Raw genomic sequence first — 21,476 nt, forward strand, 5'->3', positions numbered from 1 at the left:
CCTCGAAATTTTGAATCCTTCTTGTTTTTGAAATTATGATCCTTCTGTGTAATAAACGTTCGAGAACAAGAACATTCGGAAAATAAAACAAATCTCCAGAATTATGAATTTTTGTAAAAACGACATGTAACTAAGGGTTTGAGGGGTTTATAGTCGTTTGGTCTACAACTATTACATGATATTTATGTTTTTTATACCCCTGGCACCACTTTTGGAGCGAGGAGGCATTATTTTTTCGGAATGTTCGTCCGTCAGTACCTCAATCCCGCTTTTATGTTATCGCGATATCTCAAGAACTATTTGATTATGAGGCTCAAACTTGTTGATAATTTGGCGTAACCGGGCTCTGTCGAAGTAGCGTTCTGCCTTGTGCATTCTCTCAAATCCCGGTCCATGCTCTCAACAATCATTCATCAACGATCTCTCAGTGGGCTCTCACATAAGTATATCGTGTAAGAAAAACGTGGACTAGCTCTCATTTCACTCACTCCCGCAACCACTGAATGTATGACAGGGACTCAAGAAACAATATTTACACAGTATCTGCAGTTCAAGTAACTTTATCTCCTTCCTTGTAACGTACCTGTCGCAACGACAGCTCAACGCAGACTGACCGACATCTTACGATGTACATGCATATATTTAACAATTAACAATAACGCCCTCTACGTCTTACTAAATACTGGACCAATTATGCTACAATACTATGAATCACTTAAATTATCAAAGGTCAAAGACGTCAATATCTCAATGTCCAGCTATTTTTTTAGCAGATATTTCTGTAAATATTACAGAAATCAAATACAAAATATTCAAACAACAATAACAGTATGTAATATAATTGATTTACATGAAAGGTGACAACTGAAAATTCACCCCAAAAAATGAATATGTATAATTGAAAACTTGAAAGTATGGAAGTAAGTCAAAGAATAAAGAAATATGCAGAGGCCAACTATCATAAACATGAATGCATGAGTCGATAGCAGCCGGGAAAGGGGAAGGGTAAATGACGCCTCGTTATTGCAAAATATCTAAAACCATTAGAGATATGATGCTGTAACTTGGTGTTAATGGGAGATGATCTTATCAGATTTTGGGTTGAAAGGTCAAAGGTCACATAGGTTAATTTCTGACATTACAGGTATTAGCTTTGCTAACTTAAATATCTGAAAAACCACAAGAGATAGATTTTCGTTCGTTCGTAAACTGAAAATAATGGGGAGGCATATGAGGAATGCAGTCTCAATCGTGTTGTTGTATTATTGTTTCTGTACCTATTTGTTATGATTGTATATATTTTTTATATTTGTTAATTCTTTTAAATTTAATACGAAGAGAGCCTGTCTGTTATTATTTATTATTTCCAGCTTCCTATAAACATCCATTATGTTATTTCATAACTCCTGTATACTATAATATGTCTGTGTCAGACATATTTACATCAACACATTTGCATCTTATTTCTCACGATCAATATCATAAACTTCAACACCATCATCCTCAGCACCAACATAACTATTTTTGTTTTAATTTAATCATCCATACCGCCCCGGGTAATCACGTTATCAAGCAAACGATGCAATAGTCCTTCTTCAATCCTATACAGATGTATTAATGAATAATTCTTGACAGTTAGGTTTCAGTAACCTTTTGTATTAATATCAACATTTCTATTATCATTATATTGTGTATACGTTCCAAAGATTTGTTATATTTTGTATATGTTGCATTGTTAAAATGTATGTTGATTTGTATGCTTTAGGGAAGAAAATAAATTCAATTCAATTCAATATGTAAAAGTGAAAACCGTAATTCGGCCTTCGTCCCCGATGAAATGTTATGAATAAACCATTTCCATTTAATTGAAGATTAATTCATATAATCAGTTAATGTTTTAGCCTAGTATCTTGGAAGTATTATGTTTGTGTGGTTGTCACACCGATGCTTAAATGGATGTGGGAGAGGGGGGCTTTGGACGTGGCAGCTCAGTGATAACGAGTCAAATCAATGCACATACATGTAACTGTAATAGGAACAAAGATGCATCAGTATAAATAGCCACCAGAACGAAGGTAAACTCATACAAAAATATTAAATTAAGGGTTTGATATGTTTTTAATGCACAAGTAGCAAAAAGATGGACAGCACTGGAAATACAAAGTCCATGGCCTTTTGTCCCTATCCAGTCAACAATAAAAATGAAAAAAAAGCCTCGCTCCGATTAATACACATGCACAATAGGGCAGCTCCAGGAGCGCCACGACGTGGGGGACATGTGCGCAATATAAGAAGCCATTGTTATTATCATTATTATTATTATTATCAATATACATTTCTAGTTGATGTCCTTTGGAACCAATTATCGCTAGAGTCTATGGAAGACATATTTTGAACAGAATACATTTGCCATGCATGAATATACTGATTAAATCAATTGGATTTGGTTGTACCTCTCCGAACTAGGCAGGGAGTGTAGTCATTCAAAATGGCTTCTTCAAACGCAGATTTGAGGACGAGAATCGCTACTTTACGACATGAAATCTTGTCGTACAAACCAGGCAAGGCGGTACCTTGCAACGATGAACGAGTGGTGCTTCCTGATAAGCTTGTCATTGGTATGATTGATCCGTGCGGGTATACATGTATGTACGACATAGACCATGCCCTGAGTCTGAGACGCGTACTTCACGGCCTACTTTACGAAGACGTAGAGTTGAGCCAGTTTGCTGATACACCCCAAACATCTACTGATGATCAGGGGAGATATCTGACCGATTCTATATCTGTCATAGCACAATATTACCTTGATGATGGTTTGTATATTGCCCCCAAATTGCAATGTTCATTTGATTTTTGTTTAAATTATAATTTGTAATTGAAATGAAACTACACCTCCAAGATGAACCTGTAACTATGGGATGAAAGCTATTTCCTTATCTAGTGGTCATCGGAGGTATGTTTCGGGTAAATCAATAAAATGACTGTATGGGCAAATTATGTTATTAGTATTACTAAACCAACAAAATACCCGTTGACCTAAATAAACTCATATCTTGTAGGATGTCTATCATATTGCTCCGATTGTCTCATTTTCGCTTGCGTGAACATTGCCAGCACAAACCACTGACCTCTACCTCCTGAACGGATCATCGCCTATTCCCATTCACTATACGTAACGTACTATAAAGGCTGTATTGTCTGACCGTTCATGAATATTCATGTTTTTGCTAAACTCGGCAAAATGTTTGCTTTTACTAAATGGAAAAATTACGGTGGGGGGTTGGATGAAATGGACATAATGAAATAGGCAGAAGTGATCTATGATAATTCATGCTTTTTATGTTTCGTGTGCTCGACCTATAATCTTCAAATCGCTTGGTAAACTGAGTCCAAAGTTAGACTTGTTTCACATGTGTATTATAGGCAATGACGAGCTTGCAATCTATTTTGAAAAATTACGGTGGGTGAATTTTCAAAATTCAATGGGACATGAGGGCTCCAATGAAAGAGCTAGTGATAACGTACGTCAGGGTGGATGTGCTTTTCGTTTAAACAAAAAATGAATTTTTAACGATTTTTTAAAAAAACGTCCATAGGCTAACATGTTAGGCTGCTGACTCTGATCATGCTCTGGAGATAGGGGGCGTTGTGAAATGAGACTAACCGGAGCCATATGACAATCTAAATATGTCGGGTACTAAAAATAATTAATTTGTGTTTCCTATTTTGTTCTTCAATGTCTCTAGAAATGACTTATGCCCAATTGCCTAAAATTAGGTAAATCAGACGCAAGTTGCTTGTTTGTAAATTTGCAAAAAGAAATGTAAAAAAATGGAGGTTTGGCAAAACCGCGAGACTATCCAAACCACTGTGCTTAAAATTACATTAACTTTGGTAGATTACACTGACTTATCACAATCATGCATTATCTAACAATGAATATAATACATTTACTCAATCACATTGAATGTTAGATAATATTTTCTAAATTGCAGTTGTCTTGAACATTTACATGGTTTGTATATTTAAGGTATAAACCATGACATACTCCTAAGTAACCCATTAACTATTGACATCATTTCACCTCTATCGTCTGAATGGGGGGATTATATAAATTGTAGATACAGGTTTTCGAAATGTCAAAGGTTAGATCACCACATTGGAATTTTTTTTTTTAAACGCGAATAATTGTATAATTAACCCTTTTCTCTCACAAAAACATATAGGGATAACAACACAAAAATAAGGGCCCTAACAATAATCGCTCAACATCATGAAAACTGAAGAACGCTCACAGATTGACAGATCGTTATAACACGTCAAATTCTTCAATTTGTTGAGGCAATTTTTCTTTAAAGTCCGTCTGCACTAGTTTGGCCTGGAGGGATTAGACCTCCCTGCAAGGTTACTGACAGGTGGTTATCTCATCAAATCAGCTATCAATTGACATCAGAAAAACGGTCACCGCTTAGGCATTGTTGGCTCTGTAGAGGGCGCAAGTAGCTATACGTAGCGCAGTGGGCCTTTAAAGCTTTATGTAACAATTAATGAAGTTCGAATCGATCTGGGGCGAACAGAAAATACAAAATTCAAACATTAAATTTTGCAACAATATTTTTAATTTTCTTTTGAATTTGTCCTTACGCATTCAGAAAAGAGCAATCGCTATGGGGAAAAGCCTACAAAGGTGACCCTCTTTGTATTTCATGTAAGTCGAAAACGCGGAAACGTTTCACTTCGGAAAAGATTCTGATTGTTGAGGTTTTCTTTTTTCCAACGATGTTACACATAACATCATGGGCTGAATATCTTCGTCGTGTCTTTTATTTGAAAATTGATTCTCCATTAAAATTTATGTCACATCAGAGATCTCTGAGAATGTGACGTCATAGATTCATTCACAAATAATTAGTGCAGTCCATTCAACAAAATAGGGGTGTGCGGTTTCACGTGTATGTGGTGTGATTTGTTTTATTCGTTCCTCCTGGTACCTGTGATTTTCATCGAAAATAACACTGAACTAGTAGTTTGATGCTAATGACACCTCATCGTTACTATCAAGGGGTAGTCAATATTTGATATTTAGGTATTCGTTAATAGCAAATTATATTCAATTACTCTTGATTCAATCATATAGTTGCAGATAACCACTATCGTTGCAAAAGATTACAGTAAGCCCCACATGTGTAATTATATGTACGGTAATGGTCTGATATGGAAATTATAAGAGTCAGACAACTAGGAAGGAAACAGGTGAAATGTCACGAGATTACGAATGTAAGAGAGTGTATGCCTAATGCGAAAGGAAGGAGGAATGGGGTAACGCAATGAAAGAAATATTAAAGTGTATTAAATGTACATGAACAAAAATCATGAATCTCTGTGATTTCGGGTTGAGAGTCCCTGTGTGAAGTACAGCGGTCACCCCTATTTCGTATAATAGATAGCACCCTGAGCAGGGGCTGCAAACGTTGTTTGTTTCTCGAAAACAAAGGCGTGCAAACATAGGTCACAGGGTTGCTGGTTAAGCCCCTTTCACACCGGGCTATACGTAGAGTTGCGTAGTGAGGCGTACCGAATACGCCGAGCGTACGCTGCCCTACGCCGGCTTCGTAACTATACGCTGGGGGACGCAAAAGGGTACGCCAGATGGACGCAACAAATAATCATGTTTAATTTTATTCGCGTACTTTCGGCGTAGAAACTAGACGCAGAAACATATAGCTCCGTTTTCATTTCACAATGCCCCCTATCGTCAGAGTCAGCAGCCTAACATGTTAGTCTATGGAATTGTTCAAAAGAAATCGTTAAAAAAGCACATCCACCCCGACGTACGTTATCACTAGCTCTTTCATTGGAACCCTCATGTCCCATTGACTTTTGAAAATTGATCAAAATAGGTTGCAAGCTCGTCATTGCCTATAATACACATGTGAAACAAGTCGACTCAGTTTGCCAAGCGATTTTAAGATTGTAGGTCAAGCACATGAAGGATAAGAAGCATGATTTATCATAGATCACTTCTGCTTGGTTCATAATGTCCATTTCATCCAACCCCCACCGTCATTTTTCCATTTAGTTAAATCAAACATGTTGCCGAGGTAAGCAAAAACATGAATATTCATGAACGGTCAGATAATACAGCCTTTTCGTACGTAACGTATAGTGAATGGGAATGGGCGATGATCCGTCCAGGAGGTAGAGGTCAGTGGTTTGTGTTGGCAATGTTTTAGCGAGCGAAAATGAGACAAAGTGAGCAATATGGTACGCATTTTGTACGCAAGTCTACGTAATATTACGTAACACAGCGCTACTGTCTGCCATACCTACGCAATAGTACGCTACCCTACGCCAGTCCGACGAAGCAGTGAAAGCTTTTAAAGGTGACCTAGATCCTACCTGCGAACCTACGTACCCTTTACGTCAGGCCTACGTAAACGTACGCAACCCAACGCCTGTTATACGCAATCTTACGCGTAGGTAAGCCAATTGCATACGCCGTAGATACGCAGTGCCTATGCACAGAGTAAGTAACGATCCGCCATCGTACGCCAGTCTACGCATAACCTACGCCGGGACTACGCCCGACGCAGCATTTTTGTCCTAAATACGTAGCCTAATTTCGGCGTACTTGGTACGCCACTCTACGCATCTCTACGCAGATCCGGTGTGAAATGTTGCGTGAGGCAAGGGATTTAATACGGGGATTTAATGTCTAATTTCGGGCCAAAGTTTTCAATATCGTGAAACTCAAACAGCGTTGATACATAGATGTATCATTTCTTTAAAGGGAGTGATTTATTGGGCTTTTCAAACATCCTCATTTTGATGTTATTGTGTTTCTATTTCTGGTTTTGGAATTGTACAATTACAATTGTACAATGGTCACATGAACATAAAGAGTGCTGAGAGAGGAACTTTAATGTGTTTGTGTGCTGGCCTTTCCTTTGTGAATGATCACATCTGACACATCAGCCACATCAGCTAATATTATTTTGTGTTGTTTCCTTTTAATCGTTTTGCACAAACAATTCGCCCATTTGCTTTACTCTGGCACATTGCATGTAATGTATATAACTACACAAACTTTCAGTACTTCGTTCTCTCTCTACTTCTGCACGTAGGCTAAATATCATGTTCGGAGTATCCGAAAGGTTCACCATGTACATCATCATCATCAACTTCAGGTGGCGCTTGAGAGCACGCCATGCAACTCTTTCACCTGCCATTTGTGTTGCACCATGTACAATGTGTCAAATAAGTTCTCTCTTACCATCTTACCAGATTTAGACGAAGAAGATGTACAAGACCGTGCTGGGAAGGTTGGATGTATGGTGTTGTTAATTGAGTGAGTATTATTTTTTCGCTCCTCATATTTCATGAGCCATATATATTTTGACTGAAATCAAATAATAATTTATTTAATCGCAAATCTAAAGAAGAAAAAAAATTAAAAATGAAGTTTAACAAATGGTTTTAGCACTTTGGTCGAAAATCTGTAAACGCGCTTAGTAAGACAAAATTATTAAAGTATTAGTTAATTAATTTATTAATTAATTAGGGCAGAAACTCAAATTATGATAATAATAACATACCCAAAACTCACCTTTCCTTGAAAACTAATAATGATTCTCGATCGGGGTATTTTCTAATTTGTTATCTTCAGCCCGAAAGATATTGAAGATATCAAAGAATGGATCACGGTGATAAAGGGGGTAACAGGTGAGTTTGCTCCTTATCCTTAACGGTAGGTAAGACAATAAACTAAAGACATATGAAGGTGTATATTTAAACAATTTTGCTTATGAACAATTACACCGTTGATACACACCATATACACAACAATGCGGTGATACACACCACCCTATTAATTAAATGAATGAATACATGAAGATATGAAAAAATAAATAATATTTCTAGCCAGGTTACTTTCACGCATACAACTTGTGTGCAGGTTGGTAAATTTTGTTCACGTATATGGTGTTTTGTGTCCGATAAATGTCCTCAAATGTAATATCCTTTCCTTCCTTCGTGAATTGCATTTTGATTCTTACCTGTTGTTATTCAGGTCTATATTCCTTAATAAGTCTACGGGATTATGATATAGCCTATTTCCTTATTAAATAGTAATCATATAGCATCCATTGAAATGTTTGATTTTCTATCAGATTTGTTATGCATGCACGTATCATATCAACCAAAAAATCACTGTGATTTTACAAAATTTTGTGTTTTTAGACCGACCTGGTTAATTCCTTTAAAACATACATGGTGTTTATTATGTAGCATTCCCCGAAAACGTCTACCCGGCCCCCATGTTGACATGGTTAACCGTGGATCTGTGTGTGAGACATAATCCAATGGTCTGATAATCCAAAGCCAAAAATTTAAACATAAATGATGGAACGATTATGACGCTATATTTGAATGAATAAATTAAGCATACAATATAATAATATCTTTCACATACCTCCTTATATACTTTAATATTTAAGGTGCTTAATATCATTTTCCTTGTACGGGATGCGTCTTATTTTTTGGTACCTCAGCGAGCCCAGATTGAGCTCGCGAAGGTAACCTGCACATGCGCACTCGCGAAGTAAACCAGCGCATGCGCACATAGAATCCGGTAGGGTTGTTAATAGGATGATAGTAATTATACAAATCAACTTGTCATCAACTCATCGTTAGCTCGATCGGTAAGGCCAGCATATTACTAATAGAACTTGACTTGAGGGTTCGAATCTAAGTATTTATTCAGCTCTTTTGCCTTTATAATAGTGAGGCAAAGCAATAATAATAAAAGTCTAAATGTTTGTGACCTCTTTGCAAGCTTTCGTAGCTAGTCAGTTCAAGTTCAAGTTCAAATAAGGTTTTATTCATTACTTGTCAACAAGTCCGAAGACTAAAAATGCAAGTTTACATCAATATAAAAAAACATTCAAAAACATAAAGATAACATAGTAAATGAGGACAAATATATAACAATGAATACATTTTTAAGTTAAAAACATTAAAGTAGTAACAAAAAAAAAAAAAAAAAAAAAAAAAAAAAAAATTAAAAATACAAGATATGAAATATTGCTAGCAAAAATGAATAAATGTTGACATATAAACAAATAAAATGTATACAGATACTTGAATTCAATTAACTGTAACATTAGAAAAATTGTAATTAAGTATTAAGTAGTCATGTATGAAAATGAGTTCATACTGGAAACTGGGCTCGCTGGGGTACGAAAAAATAAGACGCGTCTGGGATACAGCTTTCTAATTTCGATCACAGGCATGGGGGTGATTAAAGATAAATATAAATATGACAATGCTTACACTATACCGGTATTATATCAATCGAACTCAACAATAAAATGAACACTTTCATCAGTCTATTCTATCATGATTGTCCCGAATAACTTTTCTACCATGAATATTATAAATATCTCATTAATTTCAACATTTACTACATTTACTTCTTATTTCGGCTCCAATTTTATTCTCCTTCCTTTAACACCCTTCTTTCTCTCTCTCCCTCTCTCGTTCTTTCTTCCTTAATCCCTACCTTTTTCTCTCGATTTTGCCCATCTATTTACAACTTAAATATGGCAGCATATTCTATGCCACTGAGAATACTGATAAACACACATAGTGATGAAGAAGCATTTCAGATTTTGTCCATTCCTTTGTGTCACCCCCCCCCCCCCCCCCCACAAACAAAATATATTATGTGAAGTATTTGTGGTATGTAGATGACATAAAATTATCATGACTTAGGACTTAATTTCGATTAAACTTCTTGGATATGTTTCGATTGGATAGGAAGCGCCCCTCTATGTGCTATACTTCCTTCTGGAGACATCCCCAAAGCTAGAAATGAATTAAAGCAACTCGGGATCACTGATATGTACGAAATAACTTTGCCTGGTGACATTCGCTCGGATGAGGAACAGTTCCAGTGGCTTGACCTTCTACATGGTTGCCTCCAAGAAGGTGACATAGCGTTAGCAACTAATGATCTGAAGAACATATGCAAGAATCCAAGGTGTAAGTCGCTCTATGAGAAAACCAAGAAAGAGGCAAGACGTGAGGTTGAGCGACTACAGAGTGAAAAGAAGGACGAAAGAGCAAGGGCTGGGAAAGAGAAGCGCTCACTGGCAGCAGAATTGACGAAGAAACTCGAGTCTAAGCAACAGCATGTAGAAACTTTGGCAGAAACCGTAGGGGAGAAAGAGCGTAATGAGACGACTCTAAGACAGCAAGTGGAAGAATTAAAGCAAGCAAGAGAGGGAGACAGAGCAAGAGCTGAGAAAGAGAAGCGCTCACTGGCAGCAGAAATGACGAATATTGTACAGGAGAAAGAGCGAAATGAGACGACTCTAAGACAGCAAGTTGAAGAATTAACGAAAGGACGAGAGGGAGACAGAGCAAGAAGTGAGAAAGAGAAGCGCTCAATGACAGCAGAAATGACGAATATTGTACAGGAGAAAGAGCGGAACGAGACGACTCTAAAACGACACGTTGCAGAATTAACGAAAGGACGAGAGGAAGACAGAGCAAGAGGTGAGAAAGAGAAGCGCTCAATGACAGCAGAAATGACGAATATTGTACAGGAGAAAGAGCGGAACGAGACGACTCTAAAACGACACGTTGCAGAATTAACGAAAGGACGAGAGGAAGACAGAGCAAGAGGTGAGAAAGAGAAGCGCTCACTAGCAGCAGAAATGACGAAGAAACTCGAGTCTAAGCAACAGCATGTAGAAACTTTGACAGAAACTGTAGGGGAGAAAGAGCAAATTGAGACGACTCTAAGACAGCAAGTTGAAGAATTAACGAAAGGACGAGAGGAAGACAGAACAAGAGGTGAGAAAGAGAAGCGCTCATTGGCAGCAGAAATGACGAAGAAACTCGAATTTAAGCAACAAGGTGTAGACACTTTGACAGAAATTGTACAGAAGAAAGAGCGAAACGTGACGACTCTAAGACAGCAAGTTGAAGAATTAACGGAAGGAAGAGAGGGAGACAGAGCAAGAAGTGAGAAAGAGAAGCGCTCAATGGCAACAGAAATGACGAAGAAACTTGAGTCTAAGCAACAACGTATAGACACTTTAACAGAAACCCTAGGGGAGAAAGAGCAGAATGAGACGACACTAAGACAGCAAGTTGAAGAATTAACGAAAGGACGAGAGGAAGACAGAGCAAGGGCTGTGAAAGAGAAGCGCTCACTGGCAGCGGAAATGACGAAGAAACTCGAGTCTAAGCGACAGCATGTAGAAACTTTGACAGATATCGTAGTGGAAAAGGGGGGAAATGAGACGATTCTAAAACAGCAAATCGAAGAGTTAAAGAAAGGAAGAGAGGGAGACAGAGCGCGATTTGAGAAGGAAAAACAGGAGCTTGAGTCTAAGGAAAAGTTTATGGAGCAACTTGAGCGTGAGAACTGGATGCTGAGATCCAAGATTCAACTAGAAAGTGAGATACGATCAGCAGAGCAGAAGGTGGTGACCTCCGGAAAACAAGCTCAAGGTGGTAAGACTTTATTTTCCAATATATGTTAATTTTTAACTACTTTTGGATCTTACGTTAAACAATATAACTCTCATCTCATTACTGTCTACTTGTTTAAAAATACTTATAATATTAGGCTTTTCAAGTCCAATATTGTCTCTATAGCTCCCTACCCCAATTTTTGCTACTATGGAAATACATGTACCTTAAAATATCAGCTTAGCACAGCCAAAAGATTATCTCAAAATGAAATTGATATGCTTTTTGCTGTTGTTGTTGTTTAAAAAAAAACTCATTCCATTACATTATCCAGTGAAACTCGAGCAGTGTAAGGCTTGTGCATTATTTACAATTTACGATTAAACTTAGAGATACAGTGAACGATAAAGATCATTCAAAACATTTTCTCTTATATATTTTGTCTTCTTTCAATCGGACTTCATTCCTTCGTGCCAGGCACATCATCATCTGAGGATAATTCAACCGCAGGAATGGGAAGCAGAGATACTTTACAAGCAGGGTGAGATGAAATAACTTTACTCTTTACATGACAGTGATTTTCACATGACAGTGATTTTCTTTTTCTTTTTTTAGTGACAAAACTTATTGGGAATGTATTATTTTTTTTAATACATTTTGTGTGTGACATGAGTGGTGCTAGACGTTTAATGACGGTTTTACATGCAGTTATTTTCCATAAATATCCAGAGTCAATTTTAGAACATTTATATTTGTTCATATTCAGTTTTGTTTATCTTGTTATAAAATTATTTCTTATATGACCACTTTGAGTTTATGTAGAAGTAGAAGCATATACAAATTACAGCTTAGTACACAAAATAATGTGCTTCGTAGGCGTAGCTGCATTCCAGGTTATGGTGAACGGAGTTAAAAGTGGATTCCTGTGATAAACTATTATACAAAAATTAAGGACGTTGATTTTTTTCTTTTAGGCAGATGTTTCTTGACACAAAATATTCAAATAAAAATAATAGTATATAATTGATTCACATAAAATGTGACAACAAAAATCCAACAAAAGAATATACAAAGATATACTTGAAAACTTGAAAGTATGGAGGTAAATCATACATTAAGAATAAATGCACAGACGAACTATCATAAACATGAATGATTGAGTCGGATAGCAGCTGGGAAAGGGGGAGGGGAACATGACGCTTTTATAGGAGTATGTACATGTAGGAGAATAGAGTGTCAAGTATAAAGATTCTTTTACAGAAAATATCTAAATAAAAAGTTGGCAGAAGAAAAGAAAGAGGGGACTCCAAGTGTGTGGATGTGGGCGTGTGCAAGTGAAGTAAGTTTTGGATTCGTTTTGTTCATGAACTGGTCATCTTAAATTAGTATATATGAACAAACGATTAAGACCGTTAAGACCCTTATAATGTTTATGAATACTTGGATAGCGAATATTTTTTCATCGAGACTTTAAATGAATAAAGAGATGCAAAGTGTTTAATATTGTCAGATAAAGCATTCCAAATATCCGGACCATGATGTCTTAATTATCGATTTATTGGCCATAATATGTTTTGTGTTAGTTAAATGGAAGTCGGGTGAGTGCCGTGTAGGATAAGAAAGTGTATTACTTTTTTACACACGAATATTCCGAAATGCATAAAGATTGCAGTTTCAAAAATATGAATATCAGCAATTTTTAATGTTTTTAGTTTATAGAAAAATGGATCAGTATGGGCTATATAATGTGAATATGTACAAATACAGAATGCTTTCTTTTGGGACGATATATTAACATAATTTGTATCTTATTACTATTCGTGCTATGTTACAATAAGATATGAAAGAAAGTATGGTCTCATTATCTGTGTAACTTTGTTTTATCCTTTTTTTTCTTTAGCTAACTAATGGTTTTAATTACATTTTAGCGAGCATACCCGATTATTAGTACGCTCGCTGGCCTCCCTTATGAGTTTGTTTTGTATACCGTGTTCCATTCTAGAGAGGAGCCCCCAGACGATGAGTTTGCAAACATCTCACAGAAGATAGCTGACGACCTTTCCGACGAAGCCAAGATTGAAAGCCTTGGTGGTCATCTGGGAATCATACAGGGTGATATACAGAGAGCGCTCAAGACCAATATGAGGTTTACACAAGTTACCAGTGATGGAACTCGTCATATGCTGAGACAATGGAGAAGAAGTGTGTCCAGGGAAGACGAACGGATGGAGCTCAGGAAGGCACTCCATGCTGCCAAGTTGGTCAACATTGCAGACCTGTATCTCAGCAAAGGTAATGTAAATGTTTGCATTAAGAAGAATATAATTCCCATAATAAAAACCACATTGAATACTTCAGCAACACGCTATTTTCTGTTATATTGTTTAGACAATATGGCCCATGTGCATAAGGTATTTTCTAAAGCAAGTCCATTTTCCACGTTTAAACTATTGATAGAAATATCGAGGTGACGTAATGCAGATAAAATAGCCTTGGTAATCGTTTCATACAGGAGACATGACTTCCAAGAACCAGGAGGACTTGACAGATGGAAGTAAGGGTCAACATCCTGACCAATCACCGGAGCGCAGTACAGATAACTTGGTTGCTTTTGACGTGACTTCTGAAGACGTGGCCTCTAAATAAGTTTCATGCTGGTGATAATATGACTAATTTAAGTAGCATTCAACCTTCTAAACAATCGTCCAGCCATGAAGAGCAATTCCTTCCTGAAAACATATCTCCAGGTGGGAAACCTAACAAGGAATCCACCATCTTGGATAAAAAAATTAAAAAAAACCTTTCTTTGTTAACCTGCCAAAGGCCCGTCCTGATGAAGCGTCCCGTAGTTGACGTAAGTCCTCAGAAGCAAAAACAACGTAAATCCAGTAATTCGTTTAAATAATATTTGATGTTCTTTATCTACTGCCTGCATGGTTGAGAACAGTCATAGACATAACGTCTACAATCATTAACCGAACCATATTGTATTTTTTGTAATGTGAACCAGGTTAAGCCACAACAAAACGCGTTAATATTTTCAACGATAAACATCATCTAAATATTACAAGAACAGCATTCAGGGCGCGATGTTTTTTAGCGTAGATTTGAATATATTTTGGGGCAAGATATCAGGATATAGAAAAAAAATCAAATCTAGTAATTATTTCATGAGTCACTTATTATAACCGGAGCAATTTTGATTTATTTGTATACTTTAATATGTCGAACAAGTATTAGTTAGATCAATTATTCAATATTTAAATTTTATTTTTCACTGTACTTACAAAAAAGAAATTCATTCGGAGCAGAAGAATCGAATAATTTCATTTAAAAAGCTGCAACGCTTGTTGTTATTTGTGTATCTAGCGTAATTTTGGAATAAATAAATAGGTAAATGAATGCATAAAAGAATAACGAAGTAAATGAATTAATATGAAAATAATACAAACATAAATAAACAATTATAAACATTGATTTATATAATATACAATTCACTGTATATGGTTATCATATTAAGTTCTATAACATTTTGTTTGTATCTGTTTTCATATATTTTCACTCTTACTTTTTTATTGTGATGTACTGAACTTAGAAAATTATGTATATTAAGGATGATTAGTTGTAATTCGAGCCAATAAAAATTTGTCCAACCTTGTCTATTCGTATTTCATTAGTTTGTGTACTTGCATTTGGTCTCATATGATCTCATCTTGGCCTTTGATTCACCCTGTACACTTTTCAGTTGTCCATGGAGTATGTAGGTTTCATAGATTTGTTCTCCTTTTTATTCATGACATTAAATCCAATTTCTTGTCCGCTAAGTATAACATTGTTATTTCAATCTAATGTAACGACCTGGTGGTAAGCAGTAAATAACGTTATTCTAAATTATGTAGTCGATGAAATATAAACTACGTGGAATTCTGGCGATTAGGCCATATCAACAGTCTGTCATGGAACGGGATGTGGGCTAATGGATGATAAGGATATGGAAGACCAGACGGAGATACCTAGGAACCAGACGTGCTAGGTACCAAGTTAATAGGCATCGTACCTATTAACGACTTTAATAGAGAGAACGTTAAGCTTTGGTAAAGGTGAAAATCATTTGTTAGCTTCCGCAATGCTTTTGGGAAACTTCGTTAACCTGACAACGTGATACGACGCGAAGACCAGATGGAACTGCGCAAACCCTTTATTGGTTTCTTTAGAAGCACTTCACAGAAGAAAAATAAATATCTTTAATTCTTCAAATTAGATATATGACAAGAAATAGCGAAAGATTTCGGATCAAACTGTCATTCCACACTTGTGTGTGTGCGTATGTGATGTATTTGCATGTACTAGTTCCATAAACCCATGTGGGCTGTGCATGTGACTTTCAGCAAGACTGCCACATTTTCTTCTTATTTTGAAGATCCCTAAACTTAAGAGTATAAAACACTTTCTGCTTATAATAAAACACATTCAGCTCTCAAGCCTTGTAGGGTACGCACGTGATATTTTTCCCAGCAAGACTGCGACAACGTCTTCTTTTTGGGGTGATCTCATGAACTTACATATTACTACACTGTCTGCTTATTAAAACACAACATGTTATGATATTATAACAGATTCCTTCAAGAACATCTATTAAACTATGTCATACCGTGGTAAAAACATTCCAGGTACCCTTCCATTATGACATTGCAATACTGCATATGATTTGCTACATGTGTTTCAAACATAAATTTGGTGTTCAAGCTAATATTCTTCTTTGTTAGGTTATTTGTGGTTGTTTCTAATCTTATCTATCTTATGTTATCATATTTCATGTATTTAATCTTGAGTCGTTTTTATATAACCGTTATTGATATGTCCATCTCATACATGTTTCCATTGAACTATTGCTCAGTTCCTAAAATGTATATATTAAAATAATTGTGTCAAATGGGAACATACTCAAATGATAAAAGAAGCCTTGTGTGAAGTCATGGTAGATGTACATGTAGGCCAAGGCCAGTTGGCTCACGATCAGTCACTCATTTAGATGTACGTAGATACGGTAATAAATATGTTTCCTTACTTTTATCGTTCAATATGTGTAGGCCTATTGTCATGATTGTAAACATCTAAATAGTGATCATGCAGAGAGAGGGGAAGAACGCAACCGAAACAACTCGTATATTGGTGTGCGCGTGTGAGTGAGGATGTGTGTGCATTTAAAATATACCAAGATACTTATCATTCAAGATATATAACATTTTTCATTTCTCCTCTTTTTTCGTTTAATTGTTTATCTATATATATATATTAAGCATAGTTGTTGGCAAATGATACAACATCACATAACTAAAACATGATAACACATAATTTATTCATAAGTTAACTACACTTAAATAACTTGTTTTGAAATCAGATTATCAACACGTTGGAAAGCCATAACTAACTCAGTAATAAATTACTGTTCAACAAGTCGTCTTGGTGATCTGACAACACCACCACTTCTACTTGTGTGAGTTTTCGTTTGATTTGTTGTGGTCATGTCAGGTTTTGTGTTTTGGTTGGTGTTGTGAGTGTCTGCCAGGTTCTGTACATGGGCAGCATGGTCAGTTACTGGTTTATCTTGAACTTTCTTAGTTGGCATGTTCAAGTCTCTCAGATGATTTCTGTTTCTTCGTAGAAGACCACCATTTGGAGTTTGAACTATGTAGAACCTTGGTTTTTTGCAAACGGTTTTCACAGTCACTGGACTGCAACGTCCAGATCGCTGATCTAGGGCTGTAGCCTTCTGTCCAATTTGGAGGTCTCTTAACTCTCTGACACCATGTTCGTCGTGATGTTGTCTCTGCTTCCTTCTCCTTTCCTTGAACAGTTGGCGACTGTCTTTCGGACTCTGTATTTCACGATTGTTGGATGCAGGAAGGTTAGTCCTTATCGTTCTTCCATCTATAGAGTATCTCTGTTGGAGATGGAAGATTGCTATCTAGAGGTGTTGTTCGAAGACATAACATTTCCAGGTATATGTCTTCCTTGTTCTCCAGACACTTGCGCATCAGGTTATTGACCGTCTGTGCATGTCGATCTCTCGACAAAACCATTGCTTCTTGGGTAGTGTGGAATGGAGGTTGTGTGCTCAAATCCCCATGTTTTACTGAATACTTCGTATTCCTGACTAGCCAATTGGGGACCGCTGTCACTGATCACCTCGTCTGGAATACCATGTTCACTAAAGATGGCTTTAGTAAGTTGAATGACTGCATCACTCGTGCATCTCCCAGTCACCTGTTACACAAATGGGCATTTTTTGAGAAATAATCTGAGACAATCAAATATTCCCTGTCTTCGAAGCTGAACAAGTATGTCCCAACTACTTCCCATGGTCTATCATGAACCTTGTGACTGAGAAGTGGTTCAGGTGACTGCTTTCTCTGAAGGGTTTGGCACGTGGTACAAGCTTGTGTCATCTCGTCAACATCCTTGTTGATTCCAGGCCAATACACTGCAGAGCTGGCCCTCTGTTGAGATTTCACTATTCCGTGTTGTCCTGTGTGGATCTGTTCAGGTATCTCCTTCCTGAGCGTAGGGGGTATCATCACGCGATCTCCTTTTAGAAGAATACCGTCTTCCTCAGAGAGTGTGTCACGGCATGACCAAAACTGTCTGATCTCGTTCGGAAGACCTGAACACTGTGGCCATCCTTCAATCACTGTGTGTAGCAGCTTCTTTAGAGTGCTGTCTGTGCTTGTGTTGAGTCTGATCTCTTCCAGCTTAGAGTTAGAATAGTGGACGGTGTGTATGGTCATGTAAAAACCCATTGTAGATGCCTTTGTATGGTTCAGACGCGAGAGTGCGTCAGCAAGTAACATCCCCTTGCGTGGTCGGTACATAATCTTGAAGTTATAGGGCTGTATTCACAGCATCGTTCTCTGCAACCTTGGTGGAGTTTTATCAATATCCTTGTGCTGTATGTTCTCCATTGGCTTGTGGCCCGACTATATGGTAAAGTTTGACCCATACATGAAATACGTGTGCATCCAAAAACTTTCTATGTTAGCGTATCGTTGTTTAGTTGGGTTTAGTACCTTGCTTGCAAATGCCACATGCTCTTTGTCCTCGAGCTGCCACACGTCCTCTCAGAGAGGCGTCTACATGTACTGATGTTTGTTTTGATGGGTCGTAATATGTCAGGATTGTATACTCAGTGATGTTTTCTTTTAGATTAGTTTGATGTGTGGCATTCCATTGCCACACACTACCGGTATGGTTCAGGCTCCGTAAAACATCGGTATGCTCAGCCGGTCGTGGCATGAATGGGGACAGGTACTTTATAGCTGTATCATCCCGAGAAACCTCTGAAGGTCCCTCACATTCTGCGAAGAAGGAAGTGCTCTTATGCTGGCTTCAATGTCTGGGTCAGCGTGCACGACGTGTGCATCATAGTAGCACCCAAAGAACTTGACTGAGGGGATCTTGCAATCACACTTCTCAAGGTTGAACACTAGCCCATATTCTTTGGATACATTCATCAGCTTCACCATGTTCCTATCGTGTTCATCTGCATTCTTCCCGTACACGACAACGTCATCTGCTATGCCGATGGTACCCTCACACTGTTCCAAGATGTAGTCCATCTTCTCTCGGAATATGTCCTGAGAAAAATTAAGTCCAAAAGGCAACCGTCTGTACCTGTAACGGCCATATAGAGCATTAAATGTAGTTAGCAGATTGGATTCTCTGTCAAGATCCACACCCCAGTACCAATGACAACCATACATCTTGTAAAACCCTTGGGACCGCTTAGCTTGTGAGTAATCTCTTCCAGTGTTGGGGTCTTGTTCTGTTCAAGTCCTTGGGGTCTAAGCACACTCCCAGCTTCTCATTTGACTTCCTACTGTCTGCTAGAGACGATACCCAGTCAGTTGGCTCTGTGACTCTTTTGATGACACCTAAATCCTGCATCCTGTCTAGCTCATCTTTGAGCTCATCCTTCAAGTGGATCGGTAGTTTCCTGGCAGAATGCACCACAGGTTGAACGTCATCTTTCAAAGTTACATAAAACGCCCCTGGAAAATGTCTAATGAAACGGTCAGGAAAGGGCACATTTTTATATTTTTTTGTTGTGTCTCAAAATTTGAAAATTTGGCCGATCGATATTTCGTTTCGTTTGGGGGGGGGGTCAACTTTTTCGGTCACTTATTACCAATTTTTTTTGTTTTTTTGTAATTATTATTATTTTGTGTAAACAAAGGGGGGGTCTCCAAAACGAACACATACAAAAGGTAAAGGGGGGTTCAACCCCCCCCCCCCCCCCCCCCCCCCTGCGTACGCTCCTGATAGGCATAGTAGTATTAGCTGCCATTACATACCCATAGTGATACATGGATAGGCCTATACATGATCATTATATCTATGTTGAACTGAAATGCACAATGAATGACATTAATATCAATATCAGAGACAGAGTTATAATAATACTTAGTAGGACGCAAAGTATCTACAAACACAGAGTAGATTATTTCTTGATAAGTCTGAAAGTCAAAGTTACACTCTGGTTTTTGATCAGATCTAGACTCCTACATGTAGTTAGTCCTTAGCTTTCATTGTCCTGGTCTATCCATCTTGTCAATCCCCCCCCCCTCCCCCCCCCCCCCTCCCCCACTCTGGGATCTGAGGAATCGAGCGCATGCGTGTTCCCAAAATCTCAGGTAAACAAACGCTCTGATTGGCTTTTTAGCGAACGGATCGACGTGAACCGACACTGGATCAGATGTGAGTTCAGGCACAGCGAGCAGCGCAACGATAGATAAGACCAGGACCTGAGGAATCGAGCGCATGCGTGTTCCCAAAATCTCAGGTAAACAAGCGCTCTGATTGGCTGATCACGCCACCCCGTACTAGCTTGACCCCCGACGCTAATTCAGCCGATATCCATGTATGACTATGGGTATGTAACGCTAATCTTAGCGGGTCGCACTCAGATCGAGAATGTCCGCGTAGCGTCCAAACCTAGGTTGCGAAAACTGGGGGGTCAATATCATGCCGGTGTCATAGGCGATTTGTTCCGTGCAGGCGATCGGTTCCTCCGGAACCGATCGCCTGGATATGTACCCGACGATTTGTTCCGGATTCGTAGATTCGTTCCGCTAGTCACAGGCGATCGGTTCCGGCCAGGCGATTCATTCCGTGGAACCAATCGGCGGGATATATTTAGCCGCCGATCCGTTCCGAATCTCATCGGAGAGCGTGCGTGCTCACGTATTATTGAATACACGCCATGGTACACCCCTAAAGCAAAATGAACTATTCTGGTCGGCCTTTGCAACCAATCAAACTTCTCCAAATTAGCTACACCAACGATTGCCAATTTGAGAACTTTGTATAGAAATGCAGTTTCCCGTTGTTCAAATATGTTGATAATTGCGGCCAATGATTGACCACAAACAGTAACTATAGACAGCGCCGTCGCGAAGCGACGGGGACTGGGTGGTCTAGCAAAAAGGGCAGTTGTTGCCATAGGCTTAGTTTGCCTGTAAAAGCAGATGTCGGGGTGTTTTCAAATCAGGCCTTCTAATTTGGTTTGAATGCTGCTTTATATGATATCGTGTTACGTCAACCACCTATTACCGGGCTTCATCACAGAATCTAATTATGCATGTGGGCTGCATGCATGATGTACATGTAGTTTAAAGGTAGGCGTTACTACTGCAGCTAGAAGGGATTAGACCACACAGCGAGCCAACAAGGTCACTGTGACAGGTGGCTATCTCATTAACTCAGCTCTCATTTAACATAAAAAAGAGGATCATGGGGGACCAACAGGCACCGATTTGGGAAGTTTTCTATATAGAGGGAGCAAGTAGCTACAAGTAGGACAGTGTGCCTTTAAATGAAAGAGATGCGGGGTGGGGTGGGGGGGCCGGGGTCAACACAAAAAGAAATGAGTGGTCGAGCTGATAATTAAGAAGGACCAATAAAAAAAAAAAGAAGAAGAAAAGAAGAGAAAGAAA

At 38.2% G+C, this 21,476-nt stretch overlaps 2 protein-coding genes across 2 annotated transcripts; one reads left to right on the top strand and one right to left on the bottom strand.

Annotated features, from left to right (window-relative positions):
* Positions 1-9,902: 9,902 nt before the first annotated feature.
* Positions 9,903-14,130, top strand: LOC115921028 (calponin homology domain-containing protein DDB_G0272472-like). Its single transcript, XM_030978003.1, has 4 exons — positions 9,903-11,526; positions 11,962-12,025; positions 13,487-13,776; positions 13,997-14,130. Exons 1-4 carry the CDS (start codon positions 9,903-9,905, stop codon positions 14,128-14,130), a joined length of 2,112 nt encoding a protein of 703 aa, XP_030833863.1.
* Positions 14,131-18,794: 4,664 nt separating this feature from the next.
* LOC105445186 (uncharacterized protein K02A2.6-like) lies at positions 18,795-19,244 on the bottom strand. Its single transcript, XM_011680390.1, has one exon. The coding sequence runs from the start codon at positions 19,242-19,244 to the stop codon at positions 18,795-18,797; it is 450 nt and encodes a 149-aa protein (XP_011678692.1).
* Positions 19,245-21,476: the final 2,232 nt, after the last annotated feature.

The sequence above is a fragment of the Strongylocentrotus purpuratus genome, unplaced genomic scaffold (genome assembly GCF_000002235.5).
Source record: "Strongylocentrotus purpuratus isolate Spur 01 unplaced genomic scaffold, Spur_5.0 spur5_scaffold_1, whole genome shotgun sequence".
NCBI classification, from domain to species: domain Eukaryota; kingdom Metazoa; phylum Echinodermata; class Echinoidea; order Camarodonta; family Strongylocentrotidae; genus Strongylocentrotus; species Strongylocentrotus purpuratus.

Coding starts and splice junctions, on each gene's coding strand:
- LOC115921028 (XM_030978003.1), top strand. CDS start 9,903: ATGTACGAAATAACTTTGCCTGGTGACATTCGCTCGGATGAGGAACAG. Junction 11,527..11,961: donor CGGAAAACAAGCTCAAGGTG/GTAAGACTTTAT, acceptor CCTTCGTGCCAG/GCACATCATCATCTGAGGAT. Junction 13,777..13,996: donor AGACCTGTATCTCAGCAAAG/GTAATGTAAATG, acceptor CGTTTCATACAG/GAGACATGACTTCCAAGAAC.
- LOC105445186 (XM_011680390.1), bottom strand. CDS start 19,244: ATGTATGGTTGTCATTGGTACTGGGGTGTGGATCTTGACAGAGAATCC.